The sequence below is a fragment of the Acipenser ruthenus genome, chromosome 6 (genome assembly GCF_902713425.1).
Source record: "Acipenser ruthenus chromosome 6, fAciRut3.2 maternal haplotype, whole genome shotgun sequence".
In the NCBI taxonomy this organism is placed as follows: Eukaryota; Metazoa; Chordata; class Actinopteri; order Acipenseriformes; family Acipenseridae; genus Acipenser; species Acipenser ruthenus.
This window is the reverse complement of record NC_081194.1, coordinates 74304637-74323323: the sequence shown is the minus strand read 5'-3', so window position 1 is coordinate 74323323 and position 18687 is coordinate 74304637. Positions and strand designations below refer to the sequence as shown.

General features: G+C 39.6%; 2 protein-coding genes across 4 annotated transcripts; both read left to right on the top strand.

The window, feature by feature from the left end:
- Positions 1-75: 75 nt before the first annotated feature.
- cpsf3 (cleavage and polyadenylation specific factor 3) lies at positions 76-11549 on the top strand. 2 transcript variants are annotated; one of them, XM_059025799.1, is made up of 18 exons: positions 76-193; positions 2091-2154; positions 2359-2456; positions 2563-2691; positions 2981-3158; positions 3725-3814; positions 4307-4457; positions 4576-4751; positions 5013-5171; positions 5386-5532; positions 5937-6089; positions 8424-8532; positions 8651-8749; positions 8978-9072; positions 9281-9368; positions 9686-9755; positions 10546-10642; positions 11037-11549. In XM_059025799.1, the coding sequence occupies exons 1-18, from the start codon at positions 171-173 to the stop codon at positions 11136-11138; spliced, it is 2028 nt and encodes a 675-aa protein (XP_058881782.1). In that variant the 5' UTR covers positions 76-170; the 3' UTR covers positions 11139-11549. The 2 variants fall into 2 exon arrangements, with proteins under 2 accessions (XP_058881782.1, XP_033873167.1); XM_034017276.3 differs by lacking the exon at positions 76-193 and adding an exon at positions 1247-1472.
- A 1606-nt stretch (positions 11550-13155) lies between these two features.
- iah1 (isoamyl acetate hydrolyzing esterase 1 (putative)) lies at positions 13156-18227 on the top strand. Of its 2 annotated transcripts, XM_034017839.3 has the most exons (6): positions 13156-13285; positions 13678-13730; positions 14381-14532; positions 16157-16318; positions 16799-16920; positions 17661-18227. In XM_034017839.3, exons 1-6 carry the CDS (start codon positions 13223-13225, stop codon positions 17847-17849), a joined length of 741 nt encoding a protein of 246 aa, XP_033873730.1. In that variant the 5' UTR covers positions 13156-13222; the 3' UTR covers positions 17850-18227. The 2 variants fall into 2 exon arrangements, with proteins under 2 accessions (XP_033873730.1, XP_033873731.1); XM_034017840.3 differs by lacking the exon at positions 13678-13730 and having other exon boundaries at positions 13178-13285.
- The last annotated feature ends 460 nt before the right edge of the window (positions 18228-18687 follow it).

Genomic DNA, 18687 nt, shown 5'->3' with positions numbered 1-18687 from the left:
CCGAGGTTCGGTTTATATTTTGTGTAACTGTCACCGAGATTGGTTTGTTAACTGCTGTAGGGCAATATGGTTGAGTTGGGGATCCTCCTCTGTCTCGATGGGAGTACCTTGAAGAAAGTGAGGCCCGGACCTTCAACATCCAAGGCAGAGTGCTTTGCTTCTCCTGCCCCATGAGGAAATCACCATTGCAGAGGTGAGAGAGAGAAAATTGCCCGAAAAAAAGTGAATGCTCTGACTTGGTATCAATAGGGGATCCAATTTATTTAGTAGGTGTGAGCCCTCGCTTCTTCTCCTGAAGTGCACCCAGGCTACACACATCAAAATCATTTGAGATGCTGACTTTACTTACTACAACTCCTCAGGCAAAATCGAAGTCTTCTTGTTGAACTGTGACCACTAATATAGTGGTCAAGTGACTGTGTGGTTTTCAGATGATAAAGACATCAGGGTAACAACTGTAATACAGTAGAGGATTCTCCAGTGTAAGTCTGATCATGGGTACAGCACAACAAAAATAAACCATTGACGCTGATATCACCATTTTTAAGTCATCTACCTTTTTAGGTGTACGCATGGTAGAGACAGCACACTCAGAGATATTATCTTTGCATTTGGTACACAGCTGTACTCCATGGTTCTCTCAGTCAAGCCATTACAGGTGATGTCTAGTAAACATGTTTCTTTTTGTGCCACTTTGTCTGCTGAATAAGTTATTTAAATTGGGAGACAAATAGATCACTGTATACTCACGGCAGTATTTCTTTACTTAGCATTGAGACAGTGGATTACTCAATTATAAACACCAAATTAATACATGAAAACAAAGAGAAGGCTTAGGAAAGGAAACAATCCATCAGCTTATCAGATGTTAAATTAGTTATTCATTTAATGTTACAGTATCCATTTCACACAAATATGTTTAGTTACATCATTGATATTTTTTAGTTATCTACATCGTTCATTATATCTAATACAGTACATGCATAACATAATACACAGTGAACCTTGCTCACAAACACTGTATTAAGAATCTTGTTTACATATTTAAAAAAAAGTGGTGTAAAAAAAAAAAACATAGTCATTGAGTTGCAACTTAAACAGAACGGTATCAGGTTAATGTTACAAAATGTAACCTTTTTTTTAACTTTCCCTTTATACCGTACCCCACACCAAAGGCCACTGACTACGGAACAAAACGATTTAGAATCTTTTTGCGGAACTGTTTAATAGGGATTTGTTTGTCAGTCGGACGTGATTGGTGTGATGGAACGGAAGTTTACTAGCGGGTCCTCGCGTTTGTTAGTGCATAGCTTAGCGTAGCACAGCTTTAGTTTGGGTTAAAATTGTGCTTCGAGTATTCACTTCTATGACTATCTAATTATACGTTTTATATATAAAAAAATGTCCGCAAAAAGAAAAGCAGACAGTTTGGTTCCCGCGGAGGAAAGCGACCAGCTCCTGATCAGACCTCTGTGAGTAAATGATCATTTACTTGATGAAGACAACAAAGATCTAAATCTGGCATAGAACAGTGTGTGCGTTTTGGAGTCTTTACAAGATCTACCACAGTCTTGTATTCCCACAAAGCTAGCCCAATGCATTTTTTTTTCTCGATGTCGAGCTGTTATCTATTATATTAGATCTACATTATAAAAACAGTTAATTTTTTTCCCCCCAAAATGCGTATACAAATAAATGTATAGAAATCATACTTACATTTGTTTCGTGTACTCTTGGTGCACGTTGGTAATGGTCATCTACGTTTTCATGATTCTGTTCTAGTTCAAATCTTGTAATTACAGATGTGCCGTGATGGAAATAAGACTCCTGTTGCATAGCAGTTTCACGCAGTCCAGGTTTTACTACAAGCTTGATTAGGTAACAAGCTCAGGTGTGTCTTATTAGACTTATAGTAAAACCAGGAGTGGATCAAACTGCTGTGCAAAAGGAGTAATTTCCATTCATGTTGTGTATCACCCTTAGCGGTTTGGTGTACTCCTGATGAAGGTCACATTACTGAAACTGTTACTGAATTAATTCTAAGACTTGTTTACTGTACTAAAACACATTTCTACACTGTCTCCTCACAGTGGTGCTGGACAGGAGGTGGGAAGGTCATGTATTATCCTGGAGTTTAAGGGAAGAAAAATCATGGTATGTAAGAAGTCTGTTGCAGAAATCACTAATTCTGCTTCTACCTTCTTAGATATATGGGTCACAATTGTTTCTGACATAACTTGTTATTACATTAAAATCATTATTCCTGTTAAACCTGTAGTGAAGTGGCTGTCCTGGAATGGACTTGCCTTCCACAAGCCAAATCATTAAAACCCACACATTTCTGTATTGTCTTTACAGCTGGACTGTGGTATCCACCCTGGTCTGGAGGGGATGGATGCTCTCCCTTACATTGATTTGATTGACCCTGCAGAGATTGACCTTCTCCTTATAAGCCAGTGAGTCAAAGTGGTATTACATCCTCTGGGTGGATTTGACCTCCATGTGGGAAGTGGGAGGGTTTGGAATAGGACCTGTTCATTTTGATTGTTTTTTTTTTGTTAGTTTCCATTTGGATCACTGTGGGGCCTTGCCTTGGTTTCTACAGAAGACCAGTTTCAAAGGGAGGACGTTCATGACTCACGCAACTAAAGCGATTTATCGATGGCTCCTGTCAGATTATGTAAAAGTCAGGTATGTGAAACAACTATACTCTTTACAGTAAATAAGTTGGGACTGAAAGAACGGCTTCTCCTGTGATGTAGTATTTAATGTACTTGACATGAGATCTGTCAGTCAGTGTGCTTATTTATTTTCCCCTGCTGGGGATATAGCCCAGTGGAGGCACTCATCACACCAGAATTGAAGGCACGCTTACATTTTGTGTTTAGAGCTGTGGTTGGAGGATGTATGTCAGCAATTTTTGTGTAAAACATGTATTTTTTTCACTTTAATGCCAATCTGTTTGTGTGTGTGTGTGTAGTAACATTTCAGCAGATGACATGCTGTACACAGAGACAGACCTGGAAGAAAGCATGGACAAGATTGAAACCATCAACTTCCACGAAGTGAAGGAGGTAGCGGGGATCAAATTTTGGTGCTACCATGCTGGCCACGTTCTGGGGGCAGCCATGTTCATGATTGAAATAGCTGGTGTGAAGGTAAGGCTTTGAATTTTTTTTTGTTGATGTCTTGTCTGGTTTTTGGTGGAGTGTCACATGGGGAGTAGACCTGTGCTTTCAGGATCAGGCAACAACTAAACTATGTTAACCAGTTTAGTGTGCATTCAGAGCAGTCCAGTCTGTGTGCTCTTGTTTTTAGTCTTATTTGACTAATGCAGAGCCTTGGTTAACTCTGTTTTACTTGTAACATTATTTATGCATATTATAAATTAGGGGTGTATTTGGAAGTGAAGGAAAGGACATACAAGTGGATAATGTGGTATGTCCACAGTACACATACAGTATCCTTTTAGAGATTGAAAGTTAGAAATTCTAATTAGGACCAAGCATTAATATCTGGTTTCAACCTGATTAGGACTGGTCTTTCTTCCCTAACGGAATGTTTTCCAAGATTAGTGCTAATCATGGTCTGAGAAACCAGTTGCACTGTAGGTTTAGGAACCCAGAGATAAGTAAAGAGTAATATGATCCTACTGCATGTGGACTTGCTTGGGTGTGCCCACAAGAGACACTAAAAACAAAATGGTTTTCTTTCTTCTTTACAGTTGTTGTACACAGGAGACTTCTCTCGGCAAGAAGACAGGCATTTGATGGCAGCCGAGATTCCCAGTGTCAAACCGGATATTCTCATTATTGTACGTGACTTCAGATTGCTGTGGGGGACTACCTCATGTAATACTTAGGAACATTTCTCATTAGAGATTTATTTGGGCATTTGTAGTGTTTGGGGCTTCAATGAGTATGTGGGAGTAGCAAGAAACACATTATTTATTTATTTGTTATGGAATAATGTTACTGACATGCCTTTCTGGTATGAGTGGAATATTTTTCTAAAATGCTCAATGTTGTCTACAAAAATCTGGGTTCAGGTTACTATAATCATATTCATGATTTTTTAAATGATAAACAATTTACCCTTGTTTGAAAATTCTGCGGTTATTTTTACATATGTTCTAAGTGCAAGAAAATCTCACGTTACAGTAACTTGACAGGCTCCATATTGGTATTCTGCGATCATTGCCCTTCATATAGTAAACCATCTTTGTATTCTTTAAATTATAAAAGTACCTTTTAAAATGGTAGCTGCTTTCAGGGCTTCCCCTTCTCAGTACTTTCCTCCTCCCTAGGAATCCACCTACGGCACCCACATCCACGAGAAGAGGGAAGAACGAGAGGCACGCTTCTGCAACACTGTGCACGACATTGTGAACAGGGAGGGGAGGTGCCTCATTCCTGTCTTTGCCTTGGGGAGAGCCCAGGAGCTGCTGCTTATTCTCGGTGTGTGTGCCTGCCTGTTTGTGTCTGTATTCGCGCCTTCATACAGGTAGAGGGTATAGGGAGGGGAATCGCTTCCTGTTAGCTCCCTGTGTCATGTGTTTCTTGTTTTAATTTGCAGATGAATACTGGCAGAATCACCCGGAGCTACACGACATTCCCATCTACTATGCCTCGTCCCTGGCTAAGAAGTGCATGGCAGTGTATCAGACTTACGTCCATGCCATGAACGACAAGATCCGCAAGGCTATCAATATCAACAACCCCTTTGTTTTCAAGCACATCAGCAACCTGAAAGTTAGTTCTGTTGATTGTTTACAGTTACTAAAAGAGTGTGTGTGTGTGTGTGTGTGTGTGTGTGTGTGTTTTGTGCTTGCACCACCTCACCCCCTAACCCACATAGACCCATGCTTCAGTTACTACTTATATCAGGTTAAAAATAACCTGCAGTATAACGTTGTGTTGTCCCTGGCTTGTGAAGTAAATTAATATCCAGTCAAGTTGAAGACCACAAACAAACCTAGAGCCTCTAAAGAACGTCAGTCATTCTTTTTCCAGAGCATGGATCATTTTGATGACATCGGCCCCAGCGTGGTCATGGCCTCTCCAGGTATGATGCAGAGTGGCCTGTCCAGGGAGCTGTTTGAGAGCTGGTGCACTGATAAGAGGAATGGCGTCATCATTGCAGGTTACAGTGTGGAAGGAACCCTTGCCAAGGTGGGTAATCAAATGAACAAGTAAAGCTATTGAGACACAGTTCTTTCCAGAGGGTAGAGTACATGCTGTAATGTGATGCTATCAAGTTCAGCTGAATTGTCTTGAATTCTCAATAGTATGTCCTAGGTGTCTTTTATGCATCTGTTTATTAACATGTCCAGTAAGTGCTGCCACATTTGTTTTAAATTCATCTGAGTTTCTTCCTTCCGTGCAGCACATCATGTCTGAACCAGAGGAGATCACCACTATGTCCGGACAGAAGCTGCAGCTGAAGATGTCTGTGGATTACATCTCCTTCTCTGCTCACACAGACTATCAGCAGACCAGCGAGTTCATCCGGGCACTAAAACCGCCTCACGTGGTAAGCTCCATTCCTTTCAGATCAGCCTGAATACAGGTGTACAGCAAAGGTAAAGAAAATGTGTTTCTAGTAAACCTTTTTATAATAATCCCGAATTTTTAAGGCTATGTGTTTAATTTAAACAAATGAAAATGTTCACAGTAGGTGTTAATACATAGATATCTATATGAATTAATTTTAAAACAAACTTATGAATGATTTAGTGAAGGAAAAAGATCCAAGAGGTCTGGGGTTTGGATTTCATCATTGAACTGGTTGACCTGCTTGTTTCTCTGTTAGCCACGTTGAGATGTAAAATCTGTTGGAAGTGGGATTTTGCTTCTGTTTGCTATTTCCTTGGTTTTAGTAGAAATGCTGTATTTTACTTGCATAAAAAGCCTGACTTCATCTTTCCACATTCTCAGATCCTGGTCCACGGTGAACAGAATGAAATGGCCAGGCTGAAGGCTGCGCTGATCCGTGAATATGAAGACAATGATGAAGCTCATATCGAAGTACACAACCCACGCAACACTGAGGCTGTGACACTTAACTTCAGAGGAGAGAAACTCGCCAAGGTAGGGGGCTTCGCAGAAACAGATGGGGGAGTGTATTCTCGGGCTGTCTCCTAAAGGGATTAATGCCTGTTGACTTGGAAGCACTGGAGACGGGATAGTTAAGGCACTGATGATGTGGGAACCAGCTTATTTAGGGGGTGAGGTAGCACATTGCTGGGGACTCCTTGGATTCTTGAGGCCTGTAATCCACCTCCTTGGATTCTTCAGGCCTGCAATCCACCTCCTAAAGTAACAGCAGAATGGAAGGTGAAATGGTGATGAGCTGTGGTTTGTTTAACCTGCGAAATGTATATTGTAGTAAATGCTACCTGCTTTGAGGATAAGTTTATATATGAAAAATGTATCTCTAATCAGCCTCTGTCAGAAAGTATTGTCTCCCTTGAAAGACAACTTAATACACTGAGAAGTATTCATTCAAATGAGCAGTTTATAGATACCAGTTTCAGTCAATGTAATAATACATGGCTGATCCTGGACTCAGAAGGAGAAACCGCTAATGATGCCAGGTTTAATTTGTTTAACCACTCTCAGATTCCTGGTATTACAAACTGTGAGCCAGAGGAACGGGTTAGTCTTGCTCATACAAGGGATACAGAAGAGCTTCCAAAGGGTCTAGCTGAAGAAAAAGGGAACTGGGTTTCTACCAGGAACAAAAAAAGAAAGAATGCATTGTAACGATGTTGTCGAAATATCTGACGGATTTGATTCTTTGAAGACAGATCAAGATTTTGAAGAAAGCAAAAGTGAGGTGTTTTTAATAGGTGATTCCACTCTGTGCTATGTTGATAGTGATTTTTCCTGCGTAGACCCACTAAACAGGACTGTTACTTGTTTTCCGGGTGCTAGGGTCAAAGATGTGGAATCAAGAATGGACAGTCTTTTAAGGACCTATACCCCAGGGCTCTATTCTTGGTCCAATATTATTTTCTTTGTGTATGCTGCTACGGGGGGGGGGAGGGTTAGGTCGGCCAGGGTGTCCTCGGCTCGCCACGCACCAGCGACCCCTGTAGTCTGGCCGGGCGCCTGCGGGCTTGCCTGTAAGCTGCCAGAGAGCTGCGTTGTCCTCCGACGCTGTAGCTCTTGGGTGGCTGCATGGTGAGTCCGCAGTGTGAAAAAAAGCGGTCGACTGACGGCACACGCTTCGGAGGACAGCCATTCCAAATTGGCCATTCCAAATTGGGGAGAAAATAATAAACAAAATAATTGGCATCGACTAAATTAAAAAAAAAAAAAAAAAAAAAAAAAAGATTTGGGCAAACTTGGGGGGTTATATTTGATTCTGGTTTGAGTTTTGAGGCACATACTCAAAAAAGTGTGAAAGTGTCTTTTTATCACCTACATAACATTGCTAAAATTAGGTCTTTTCTTTCTTTGGCTGATGCTGAGAAACGAATTCATGCTTTCGTTTCAGTAAGATTTGATTATTGCAATGCTTTTTTGCTGCACTTCCATATCGCGCCTTACCACGTTTACAGCTTGTTCAAAATGCAGCAGCTAGGGTTCTGACTAGAATGAAAAAACTGGCTCATGTAACTCCTGTGTTGGCCTCATTGCACTGGCTTCCAATACATTTTAGAATTGATTTTTAAAATCTTACTATTAACATATAAAGCACTAAATGGCTTAGCACCAGAGTACCTAAGAGAGATTCTGTCCCCATATAAACCTGTGCGCACTTTAAGGTCGGCTAACGCTGGCCTTTTGTGCCTCCCAATGGTAAAATTGAAAAGGAGAGGAGAAAGTGTGTTTTGTTTTAATGCTCCCAAGCTGTGGAACTCTTTGCCTTCCTCTATTAGAGATGCTGCTTCGGTCAGGATTTTTAAATCAAGATTAAAGACTCATTTTTAAAGATCAGCTTTTTTAACCTATTCTATTTTTATCTGCTAACTTTGTATTTTATTTGTTATTCTTATTTTTTTATTTTTTTATTTTTACTTATTTCCTCTGTGTGTTTTTTTTTGTTTTTTTTTAAATTGTCCTATCTAGATATTTGCTATTTATTGTTATTGTTAATATAATTATATTTTGTTAATTGTGTGATTATACTGTTCTGTCTTGTTTCTTGATCATGATACATACTATCTGTAAAGCGCTTTGAGATATCATGGTATGAAAGGCGATATATAAATTAAATAAATAAATAAATTGGTCTCCATATCTCCATATGTATCCACTGGACCTACAGAGGTTAAAAGCTAATAAATGAATTAACCCACTGTGCTAGCTAGCCATTTATTCAGGTAATATCTTGATCAGAGTGTCTTTTTAGAATAGACTATTACCTTTTTTTTTTTAAGCTTTGCAGGCTTTTAATTTTTCCATTTTTCCTTTTAGGTTATGGGATCCCTGGCAGACAAAAAGAGTGAACAAGGTCAGAGAGTTTCAGGAATACTTGTGAAACGGAACTTCAACTACCACATAGTCACTCCATCAGATCTGTCCAGTAAGTATTGCATGCCTTTAATGCTACCTATACATATCTCCTCTTTTGGGGGTTTGTAGTGGTGTTACAACAGCAATCTCTGCAGATCTTGTTATGAATGTGTTTCTTGTCTTTTCAGATTATACAGAACTATCAATGAGCACAGTTAAACAGACCCAGGCCATTCCTTTCACAGGCCCATTCACACTGCTGGAGAGTCAGCTACGCAATATAGCAGGTTTGTAACTCGGTACTTTAAATCTTGGTTTGCAGTTCAATTTCCAGACATCTATCATGTTTTTTCCCCCTGAAGCAGGAATCATAGTTGACCTTTTATTGTTAAGTAATGGACAGACAAAATGGCAAATAGTTGGAGGTTAAGGGGGTAATATTGTGTTTTGTGCTACTGTATGTTTTGGATTATGTGCCCCAGTTTACCCTATGTGTTCTTTCCTTGTTTTTTTAGGGAATATTGAAGAAATTGAGAATCACGACAGGCCTGCACTGAAGGTTTTCAAAAACATCACACTGGTGCAGGAACCTGGAATGGTGGTATTGGAGGTGAGGTTAGGGGAGAGGGGTCGGTGTGAAGGAAAGCAGACATGGGTAACCTTAAGGCTGGGTTTAAATATTGATCAACTTTCAGATGGCAATCAGAAATAAAAATGGGGGGGGGGGGGGGGGGGGTGGAGCAAAGTTATAGCTGGATTAGGCGAGAGAGCTGGTGCAAGAGATGCTCACTCACCATTGTGTGTTTTCTGTTTCCCAGTGGATTGCCAATCCATTGAATGACATGTACGCTGACGCAGTGACCACCGTCGTCCTGGAGGTGCAGTCCAATCCCAAGGCTCAGAAAGGTCAGTTGGGTTCTGCTTGTCACATTGTTGCGAGGGGTGCCAAAAGACATTCCTGACCTTTCTAAAGTAATGATTAGAAGAAGAGCTTTTGTAAATTGCAGGAAAACAATTAAAAATATGTGATGCAGTAGCCTTTTATTTTACCCATAACCTGTATAAGTGCATAGCTCCTGACCTTCATGTGATGTGGCATTGTTTTTATCAGTTGGTCTTTTAGCTGCAGTGGACCACAAAAGAGATAACAGTTCATCTTATTAGGTGTGCCAATGCAGTTTTGTAGGGAACTGACCTGTTAACAGTATGCTCTTCGCTTACAGCCATGGCAAATACCAAACAGGATAGAGTTGATATGGAAACCTACCAGAAGAGACTGGAAGTTATGCTACAGTAAGTGCAATTATATTTTTAAAGGCCTGGCAATTAAGCTTTTGAAATACATTTTCCAACCCCTAAAGAGCATTGCATCATTGTCAGTGCAGTTGAATCAATTTTCATAACTTTGAAAAGTTTGTGATTTCAAGAACACTTTCAGAGATACATGCTGTTAGTACAGTGTGGTTATGAAGTCACTCTGCCACTTGCACTGCTGCTGTGGGGGTTGGGAGTGGCCACAGCAGAGCAGTGAAACGTGACGGGTAGAAGTAGCAAGTAGCTGTTGTCTAAATATTGTTGCATTAACTAATATGGACACAATTCGTGTAAAGGGGAATTGCCATTAAGATTCTCTCCAGCTGTCTGCTGCAAGCAGTATTTAAGGGTCTGTGTCAATCTGTAACTGGCAGATAATGACCTGAGGGGGTGGTTGGGCTTTCAACAACCCACAGGTCATTCTCTCAATACTAACTGTCAACACACCAATTCCTCCGGTTTATTTATCTTTTTTGATTATATATTTGATTATATATATATATATATATATATATATATATATATATATATAAAAATTCAAGCGGAATTGATATTAATTAGAAATTACACTAGCAGGCCTTCCTTGGTAGATAATGGCCTGAAATGGTGCATCCTGATAGGCTAAGGCAATGCCCAACGTTCTATTAGGGTTATAATTGTGTTTGTTGCATTTCCTGTATGATGCAGGTATGCAGGTAGCCCTTTAATCTCTGTATCTACATCCTTTTGGAGTTTCTTCATCAGGTTAAAACTCTTTTAATCTCTATAGGGACATGTTTGGAGAAGAGTCTGTACATTTCAAAGATGGCAAAGATCTGTCAGTCACTGTGGATGGGAAGACTGCTTATATTAATCTGGAGACACGAGTGAGTATTGAGGACAAGGGCTGAGTATAAGATGATCCCGGATGAAACTGTTTTTAAGGTAGCAAATCATTGCTAATATGTATATAGGGATAGAAATAAGATTTCTTTTGGAATTGCTAATATGAAAGCAGTTTCACCCATTGCAAGTTTTACTTTATTAGCCTCAGTGTGTATTTAACAAGCTCAGGTGTGTCTTAGCAAAACTGGGAATGGGTCAAATTGCTTTGCAATTCCATCCCTGTGTATGTTTCTAATTCACGTTTAGGGAGTGTAATATTTGAGCTCAGCACAGGCCGTTTGCCCTGGCTTTCACTTTGGAGTAGCTGGAGTGTTGTTTGAGTGTTGTGATGGCAGTGGTGAGTGGTTTCAGCCCCAGCATTGTGTTTCATTCCAGACAGTGGATTACGAGGAGGGCAGTGCAGACGATGAGTCCCTGAAGGAAATGGTGGAGCTGGCTGTGCAGAGACTTTACGATGCCCTTAACCCTGCCCTCTGAGGAGAAGCCTTATTAAACTATAGAAGGCACACTGCAGGAGACTGTGCCCCCATCCTGCTGGGACAACAAAATGGCTTGCTAAGAATAGACACACATCTTAGGAGCTGTTCTTGCATGAGCCATTGTGTTAATCAGTAGATGACTCCGGGCTAATTTTCAAAACTTTCTTTTTGTTCCCATTTTTCTGAAAGCAATATTTCAAAATTAGTAAGAAACAACTTGGGTCCACTTGAGTCTTCAAATTAACCCCAGATGAAGTGACAGACCTTTTATTTTGCTTTTGGGAAACAAAAAAAAGATAAATATACATCTTTTTCACTGGAGTAAAAAAAAAAAAAAAGGCTGTTAAAAATTGATAATTGATGTCTAAAAAAAGATTTTATTTTATGGAATAAAATGAATAAGTAACAACGTGGCATGTCTTTTTTTATTTGTTTTCTTTTATCAGTTGTATGTACATTTTTTTCTTTTAAAAAATTGAAATTTTGTATTACACCATAGCTTAGTTAGCAAAGGAATGTTGTTTTTGCGACAGAACCTACAGTATGTAATTTCTGATATTCAGGTATCATCCTCGACAGTATCATTTTCAGAGATTTGAATGATGCAATTATTCAATTAGTGTAGACTATATTAGCTGCAGCATCTGAGGAATGACTTGAATAAATTGCTTTTCAGATATTGTATTTTTGTTTTCTTCTACTCAGTTCTTCAAACAAATACCTTCTAGAATACCATTTTCCAAGTGGGTGTATAGGTCAAGGAGTGTTGCTTATTTTATCTTCTGTTTTCAGTAGTTCCTAACCCAACCGACTAGCTTCTGGTAAATGCATAGTCCCATTAGTTTTGCAAGAAAATTGGCAGAGAGCACTTAAGTACCAAGCTTTTATCTGCCTATATTATACATCTGACTCTTGTGCTTCTTGGCCCTTACACTGCCAGCATCGCTACAATATTGACTTCCTGATGGGATGTGTGTGTTTTCAATACCACACCTTCATTAGACTACCTGCTACAGTAGGTTTAAGGATGACCTCCACACACACACAGACTATTGGAAAGATCTAGGTTCTTGTTACATGACAGAAATACTGTGTAATTTTTAAACCAACAAAATACTTGCCAGCACATGAAATCTGATTTTGGTGGGCTTTTTATTTGAGTTTTTTTGTTTGCAGCAGGAAAGGCTGTTTACTGTAATGGCCCTGGGTTAAACCTGAGCGCAGTGCTGTGCAGCCTGGAGCTGGCAGAAGTTTCCCTAGTTGCACAGTTGCAGGAGACATCATAAATTTAATTTAGAAACAGACGCACATGAGAAGTCGTAATATTTCTATATGCAGTAGATCTTACTGCAGTGTTGTGTATAGCTGTGGAGATCACACCCATCAATTCAGGACCTGAAACTAGCAGTTCATGCTTGAAAACCCACAAAAGTCACTGAGTTGAATCGGTTCTGCATGGAGGAGTGGGCCAAAATTCCTCCACGGCGCTGTGAGAGACTAATCAATAACTACAGGAAGCGTTTGGTTGCAGTTATTGCTGCTAAAGGTGGCGTAACCAGTTATTGAGTCTAAGGGGGTGATTACTTTTTCACATGGGGGCATTGGGTGTTGCATGACTTTCTTTAATAAATAAATGAAATATGTATCACATTTTTGTGTTATTTGTTCACTCAGGGTCCCTTTTATCTAATATTAGGTTTTGGTTTCTGATAATATTCAGTGTCAAAAATATAAAAAAAATGCAGAAAATCAAACGGGGCAAATACTTTTTCACGGCACTGTAGGTTACAGCCCCATTATTGCATATCTTTTGTTGATGTTTTGTTCGCAATATAAAATATGTTACAGCGTTTTACATGTTAAACATGGCTTACATTATCTTATTTATTTATTGCATTTTATTGTTTATCATCAATTTTAGGGTGAACTTAAAACATTTTTGTAAATGGTTCGTTCAGACACAGAAGTTGACAAATGTTACTCTTGTCATTTTCGGTTTGAACACAAGAGGCTCTGTGGCTCCGAGAGGGGCGTGGAAAAGCCGCTGTGCCCGAGCTGTCGGCATAGATTAGTTTGTCAACAATGTCGAGCGTTAAGAGCATTGTATGGCCCAAGGTCATTCTTTATGGCGACTCTATCACACAGGTAGGAAGAACAAATGAACAAACGTAATTAATATCGAATCTAATATGTAAATATAACTGCTGTAGTACGTAATGGCAATAAATAGCCACCTAAACAACATGCCAACCTTAGGTTTTGGAATAATTTTCTTATGTAAAAGTGAAAATGCGGCAAGGCCTGTTTACGGTGTTTGAGAGCATTGGTACGACAGTGCTCCTAGGCGATTGACCGCGTCAGAGAGCAATTCGTTATACCGTTTAACAATATTAACTATTGGTGCTCGTTTTCCGATGTCCATTGAACGAAACTCTTCAGACAGCATTCATAGTTTCTCTAAAGGAGTTAACTGTATTTGGCAGTCACAGTATTATTTATTGTTTTTTTTTGTTTGTTTGTTTTTTTAATAAATGTAGTTTTCTTTTGAACATTTCGGATGGGGGTCTGCCATATCAAGTAGGCTAGCTCGGTGAGTTTTTCACAGTCTAGTCCATTCCATCTACTTGTGTTTCCTTTTTCCACTGCTGTAAGACCCTACTGCATAGCAGTTTCACCCATTCCAGAGTTTACTACACGCTTGATTAGCCACAGTGTGTATTATTATTAAACTCACAGTGACACCAGGAATAGCTCAAACTCTATTTAAAGGGAGTCTCATTTCCATCCCTGCACTGTTCTGAAAGTATATTTGGAATTGCACACCTGAGATGACACACGAGTGGTCACATTACAAAGTCACACAAAACTGCTTCGTAGACATTACTTGTTGTGCTACAGGACTGCTGTTTTCTGAAATTAACAAATTATATTTGTCAATTTTGGACACAGACTATAAATTATTTGTACAGTTGCTCTTTGGGTGGGAGAGGGTCGTAAAGCATCCATTATGTACACAATACAAGGTGGTGCTGTTATATGAAACAGGGTCAGTTAACCATCAAAGAGAAGTTTTATTTATTCATTTTTTTATTTTTATTTTAGTCTGTTGATTGTTCTACACCCCCTCCCTGGTGTTTTACATATTTTTACAGTCAGGTATACACTAAAGAGATATGTTTCTTATGCAAAGTTGCAGAATTTTGCAACTGGATTTTGGATTTATATTTATTTTTTTCGAAGGAAATGCGATGTAATAAATCGTGGTCTGTCGGGGTATAATAGCGAATGGGCTAAGATTATTCTGCCACGGGTTATCAACCGGGAGAACATGGACACACAGAACATCGCAGCAGTCACCATCTTCTTCGGAGCAAATGACTGTGCCTTGAAAGGTAGTATTGAATTTTACTGTGCATCTGTTTGTGTTTCTTTAAGTGTTTTAGTGACAAATTACAAGGTGACAAACTTTGAATTGAACTATGAGAATAACAGGTTGGCCAGCATCCAACAACGGCATAGTATTGAGGAGCAAGGTTTTAAAAACAGTTTTCCTCTTGTCTGGAGGCGTACAGTGGGGTAATGCGCTGTCGAGGTGTGGTACGAGTTAGTAAGCAAGCTGTCTTAAACAGTGTTCTTGAGATGATAATAGACAGTATTGGTGAGAGGGAGCAGGCATGAGAGTCACAAAACAACTCCAGATCAACTAATAGATCATGTTTCCCGGATGGATATGTATTGTAGAGGTGCAGTTAACACCTGAAAGCCCACGGTGACAGCTTGTGGCAAAGTGGTTAACAGTGTGCAGGTGCAGGAATGCAGCAGTGATTAATGAACAGACAGACAACGGTAATCCAGATGCAATTATATTTTATTTGTAAAGTCTGATGACAAAACGTCAGTAAACAATAACAATGAGAACAGGCAATACAGCGACGTGTATTGCACTGTTGTTAATCCACGGGTTGGTCCTGAAATAATAGTCCCGATATTTAAACACCCACACGTAACACAAACACAAGTCCACAGTGCGTGCTATAGTGCTTGTGGTGTAAATACAGTTATTCGTGAAATAATGTGCAGTGATGTCTGGGTAAGTGCTGGCCTTTGGCGACAGATCGTGTTCAGCCGTCTAATAGCAACAAACAAGTGGTTCTTTAGACACGACAAAACTAAACAAACAAAACACTCATGATTACAATACACAGTCTCTTTCCGGTTCAGCTTTAACCATGCAAAGGAACAGATCACTTTGCTACGCCCCCTTTTTGTACCGTCAATCATGACCCCTTGGTTAACTAGTGCAACTGCTCCTCCAGTCTGTGTCGTTGTTTCCCTTACGGGTCGATGATTTAGTGTATCGTAGCTCCGCACCCTTTCTAGATGACTGACTTCCTTCTAACCCTGGGAATGAATTGTCTGGCCATCCAATCCAGGGCACTCTGTTCCTTTTACATAGCGCCCTCACCGGTCAGGAGATTTATCACCAAGAATCATTCTGTCTCTGTCACGCAGCTCTATAGATGTTTCTTGTAAAGTGAGAACTGTGTACGGCAAAAACACAAATTCCCAAGACATCGCCCTGGATAAGGGCGTCTGCTAAGAAATAAATAAATAATAACATTACACAGCAGGTACAACAACACCTGGCCTACCTTGACTCACAGAGAGACTTTGTGGCAATCCTTTCAACAGACTTGATTGTCAGGTTTCTAAAGTAATGCCCAGAAGGCTAAACTTGTGAAGAATGCAGTGAACAAATACCAGGCAATTGTATTAAAGTTCAAAATTGAACACAGCAGCTTTAAATACGTATCGTTTGTCTTCAAGTAACACATCCTTAACTGAATAAAGCTTGATATTCATTACATTTTTCTAGACTATTGTTAAAGTCTAGAAATGTTTATTAATACCATATTGTATTTGTTAATTGTGTCTGTTCCCTTAAAACTATTAAAACTGTTTAGTGCCTTAAAGGTCAAGGTGACACTAAAAGTTGTTGGCATTTATTTTTTACAGAAAAGAACCCACAGCAACACATCCCTATTGAAGAGTATGCTCTGAACCTTAAGAGCATGGTCCAGTATTTGAAGACTGTCAGTATCCCGGAAGAGAAAGTTATTCTAATAACATCACCCCCTCTGGACGAGGCAGCTTGGGAAAAGGAGTGCATTGTGAAAGGTGAAAGAAATGTTCAACTTACATGCAAATATACCAGCTCTGGTTTATTATCTGCAAGCTACTAATTGTTGTGGAGGGATAAGTGGCAATTTAGAAATGATTGCTGCTTTATAATCCCTTCAGGGAATTTGGGGGTGGAAATTTTGAGCCATTCATTTTGAGGCGGTTCCTTGTGAAATACAGTAATTTGTGTACTGGATAAAGAAGCACTTGCCAACTGAATACCCATGATCAGTCCTGTCAGATCTGCTGCCACTGTGACTAAAACTGACTTCCATCATTGAAGTGCAGCTGTTATGTATCACAGAATACAAGGGGGATTCAGTTTGCATAACGTAACACTGTAATACATTTTTAAAAACTCAGTTGAATTCAGAGTATTTGCAAGTTTACCAAAAAAGCATAAGCAAGCCCACATTTGAATGAAAATAAATCATTGTTTTCTGTAAACCTGGTATAACTCTGTTTCCCCTGGTTTAGGGTGTGCTCTGAACCGTCTCAATGCCGTTGCTGGACAGTATGCCCAAGCCTGTGTTCAGGTAGCTGCAGAGTGTGGGACTGAGGTCCTTGACCTCTGGACCCTGATGCAAAAGAATGGCCAGGTAAGCACAGGCAAATGGTGGCACAACGCTGTAATACTGAATGTAGTAAAAGCTCATTTTTGTATCAGTTTTGCATTGTGTTTGTTCCTGGTAGCTGTGAGGATTGCAGCATAAACATGTTAATGCATTGTAGAACACCTGTAATAAACTGTATTACTTGACCTGTTCACATTGTGGTTAGGGCTCTGGACTCTTGACCGGAGGGTCGTGGGTTCAATCCCAGGTGGGGGACACTGCTGCTGTACCCTTGAGCAAGGTACTTTACCTAGATTGCTCCAGTAAAAACCCAACTGTATAAATGGGTAATTGTATGTAAAAATAACGTGTAAAACATAATGTAATTGTATGTAAAAATAATGTGATCTCTTGTAACAATTGTAAATTGCTGTGGATAAGGGTGTCTGCTAAGAAATAAATAATAATAATAATAATGAAGGTAGTCACCATCCAATCGGTAAAAGAAAAGTGAAAAAAAATCCTAACCGTACCATAGATAAAGTTGTCCAAGATTAGTGATAATAGTGATATGTGAAACAAGTAAATGTTTTTATAAATTATCCACAGAGGATGCATGGCACAGAAAGGTTTTGACCCTCAGGCTTGCCTGCTTTGCACTCGAGTGAATCTTCTTATAGAGGGAGTGAAGCCAAGAATAATTTAACTTTGCAAATGGAGCTTTAGTTGAGCTTGTGGCCTTTAGGATATGGGAATTGAAAGCTCTTGTTTTTCTTTGCTCCCAGGAGTTTTCCTCGTATTTGTCTGATGGACTTCACTTGTCAGACAAAGGGAATGAGTTTGTCGCACTGCACCTGTGGCGTCTACTGGAGAAGCGAGTGGCCAGCCTGCCCCTGATCCTGCCATACTGGGCGGACGTGGATCCTCTCAGTCCTGAAACGAGCCTACTGAAAGATTCCGGTCAAGAAAAATAGCAGCGTCATCTGGTCTTTTGAAACCTACCAATCGTGCAATTGTTTGCTACATGCACGCCCGAGAAGCTCCCAACCTGCTAAAACCACTGTATGCGGGAGATGCCCCATTTCAAATCAATGTTGAGACTATATGTTTGTTTGTCTGTTATGTAGTACAAGATATATATATATTATTTGCTCTTGCATACAGTTAAGAAAAAAGGTACTTTGGGATTCCTAAAGCAGACAACCACGTAATGTTTCATTCAGGGATGTTTTAAAATGAACATGGGGTTCAAAATGAATAGTGATCCTCAGACGAGTATTTCCAGGAAAACTACTGATACTTTCAAGTGAATCGCTCATTGGATTTGTTTTGAAGTAAAATGGTTTTCACAAGTGCTTGGAACTTATGATTGCTTGCGGAAATGCACTGATGTAAGCAGGAAAACATATAGAGGTGTCTTTTTTTTTTGTCTATGACAAATGTAGGCCAAACAGAACGCTTTCAATTGTCTCCTCTGTCACTTTAGTTTCGTTTAGTGAGGTGCATGAGGACTGTTCAATCTCTTGAGCTGCCTTGTCTTCCTGGTAGGGGAGATCATGTGAGGATCACATGGCTTTAGCCACTGACTGCTTTATATGTCAGTCAAGAGAGAGGTATACTATACTGTACGTTAAATTGGGAAGGGCAAAAAAAAGCCTCTGAAAAAATTATTTTTCTTGGTGGGGGAAAAAAAGTCATTTGCTTTAAATTTGTATATACAAGTGTAAAAGTTGTATTTAACCAAAACTAGATAAATACTGCAGTGCACAATAAGTCATTTTTAATTAATTCACTTTCTTGGGCAAAATGGGT